Below are 2500 nucleotides of genomic sequence, written 5' to 3'. Positions count from 1 at the left end.
GAGCTTGACTAGAACTCCCGCCCAACATGCTGTCAGGCAGGGACATTACCAATAGGCTACTCCAATATCCTACTCTTGATTAACGAAAAACCTTTTGAAATCTTCAAATAAATAAAAAACTCTCCAAATCATGAACAGTCCCAATACTTCCACAGATATCCCAGTTGCTGGTTGTGGCTTCCTAACCTTTTTCAACCTACTTTTCTTGGTTACATTGAGTCTGGGTTACTTAAGGATATATTACTCCTTCCAATCGACTTTACAATATCATACTATAATGAATCGTATCGAAGATTAGAACAGTTGTATAAAACTTGTGAGATCAGAAACAAGAGTTTGAAATTTCTCAATGTCTGTCCTAAATAGTTTTGCCTTTCTTTGTGGTTATACGTGAATGAACAGATATCAGAGCTTTACTTGAAAAGCTTCCCATTGTCCAAGAAAATTAGTGCACAATTTAACCCTTTTACCCCCAAAGGACGTACTGGTACGTTTCACAAAACTCATCCCTTTACCCACGTGGACGTACCGGTACGTCCTTGCAAAAAACTGCTATTTAAATTTTTATTTGCATGTTTTTGATAATTTTCCAAGAGAATGAGACCAACCTGACCTCTCTATTAAGGTTGTTAGAGCAAATTTAAAAAAAAAATATACTGCAAAATGTGCTTGAAAAAAATAACCCCTGGGGGTTAAGGGCTGGAAATTTCCAAATAGCCTAGTGGTAAAAGGGTTAATTAATTATCTTTTTCATTGTAACAATGAAAATGTATTAAACGGATATATTCGATCTATGGCACCTTGCTATAAAATTTTCTATTTTTATTATCTTGATTGGAAATTTTTAATTCACTATATATTACATAATTTTTGTATATTACAAAACAACAACAACAGCAAACCCAGCCGTTTCTAGTACACTGCAGGACAAAGGCCTAAGACATGTCCTCATTCATGTCTGTGATTTGGACAGTTTTCATCACCACGCTGACCACTGCGGATTAGGTTCGGAGACTTTGGTGTGATCGCTCACAACAAACCAACCTAGTATGGATAGCCCTGACTATTACAGCTTTGTTGTTCATAGCGATGCAGAAACCTAAGCACCACGTTAAGGTATCCCCACTCAAAGAGGGATTATATATTATGTATATATAATATATATATATATATATATATATATATATATATATATATATATATATAATGTAAAATACACTGGAAGGGTTGTGGTGGCCGATGCAGTAACGTCCTTGACTAGTGAATGCTAAACTATGGTTCGTTGTTTCTTTGGTCGCTGCAACCTCACCATCCTTGTGAGCTAAGGATGAGGGATTTAGGGGAGCCTATAGATCTATCTGCTGAGTCATCAGCAGCCATTGCATGGCCCTCCTTGGTCCTAGCTTGGGTGGAGAGGGTGCTTAGACGCTGATCATATGTATATCTGGTCAGTCTCCAGGACATTGTTCTGCTTGATAGGGCAATGTTACTGTCCCTTGCCTCTGCCCTTCATGATTGGCCTTTAAACCTTCAAACCCTTAAAGTGAAAGACCAGTTACCAAGCGCTTTCGTGTATTAGGGTACAAAGTAAAGCGCTGTAAATTTTCCGTTCAGTTTTTTGACTGATGAGTAATATTTTCATCATCATCATCATCTCCAACAACGCCTATTGACGCCAAGGGCCTTGGTTAGATTTCGCCAGTCGTCTCTATCTTGAGCTTTTAATTCAATATTTCTCCATTCATCATCTCCTACTTCGTGCTTCATAATCCTCAGCCTTGTAGGCCTGGGTCTTCCAGCTCTTCTAGTCCCTTGTGAAGCCAAGCTGAACGTTTGGTGAACTAATCTCTCTTGGGGAGTGCGAAGTGCATGACCAAACCATCTCCATCTACCCCTCATCATGATCTCATCCACATGTAGCACTCGAGTAATCTTTCTTATAGTTTCATTTCTAATCCTGTACTGCCATTCAACTCCCTATATCCTTCTGAGGGCTTTGTTCTCAAATCTACTAAATCTATTCGAGATTGTTTCATTGTCATACCATGACTCATGTCCATATAGTAACACCGATGTCATTAAACAGATATATTTTTATTATTATTATAATTACTAACCAAGCTACAACCCTAGTTGGAAAAAGCAAGATGCTATAAGCCCAAGGGCTCCAATAGGGAAAAATAGCCCAGTGAGGAAAGGAAATAGGGAAATAAATAAATGATGAGAATAAATTAACAATATATCATTCTAAAAACAGTAACAACGTCAAAACAGATATGTCCTATATAAACTAATAACAACGTAAAAAAGTAATATTTTATGTCATATATATTGTATACATCTTATTTCTTCTTTCAGGGATGCTATGGAGACATCCAATAGCACTGATACTAGTGAAGAAGACATATTGGAGGAAGACTCTATTGAGGACGACGAAGAAGAAGTAGAAGAAGAAGAAGAGGGAGAAGAAGAAGAAGAGGATTATGATGAAGATGATGAT

The 2500-nt window shown here is 37.4% G+C and overlaps 1 protein-coding gene across 1 annotated transcript in view; it reads left to right on the top strand.

Moving 5' to 3' along the window:
* Positions 1-2500, top strand: part of LOC137619523 (uncharacterized protein DDB_G0284311-like) — a 7171-nt gene that overhangs the window by 4426 nt on the left and 245 nt on the right. Inside the window, exon 3 of the mRNA XM_068349609.1 lies at positions 2359-2500. This exon is cut by the window's right edge and continues 245 nt beyond it. Coding sequence (XP_068205710.1) covers positions 2359-2500 — 142 coding nt within the window. The remainder of the gene's footprint in view (positions 1-2358) is intronic.

Source organism: Palaemon carinicauda, chromosome 26, assembly GCF_036898095.1.
Source record: "Palaemon carinicauda isolate YSFRI2023 chromosome 26, ASM3689809v2, whole genome shotgun sequence".
NCBI classification, from domain to species: Eukaryota; Metazoa; Arthropoda; class Malacostraca; order Decapoda; family Palaemonidae; genus Palaemon; species Palaemon carinicauda.
This window is presented reverse-complemented; position numbering and strand designations above follow the sequence as displayed.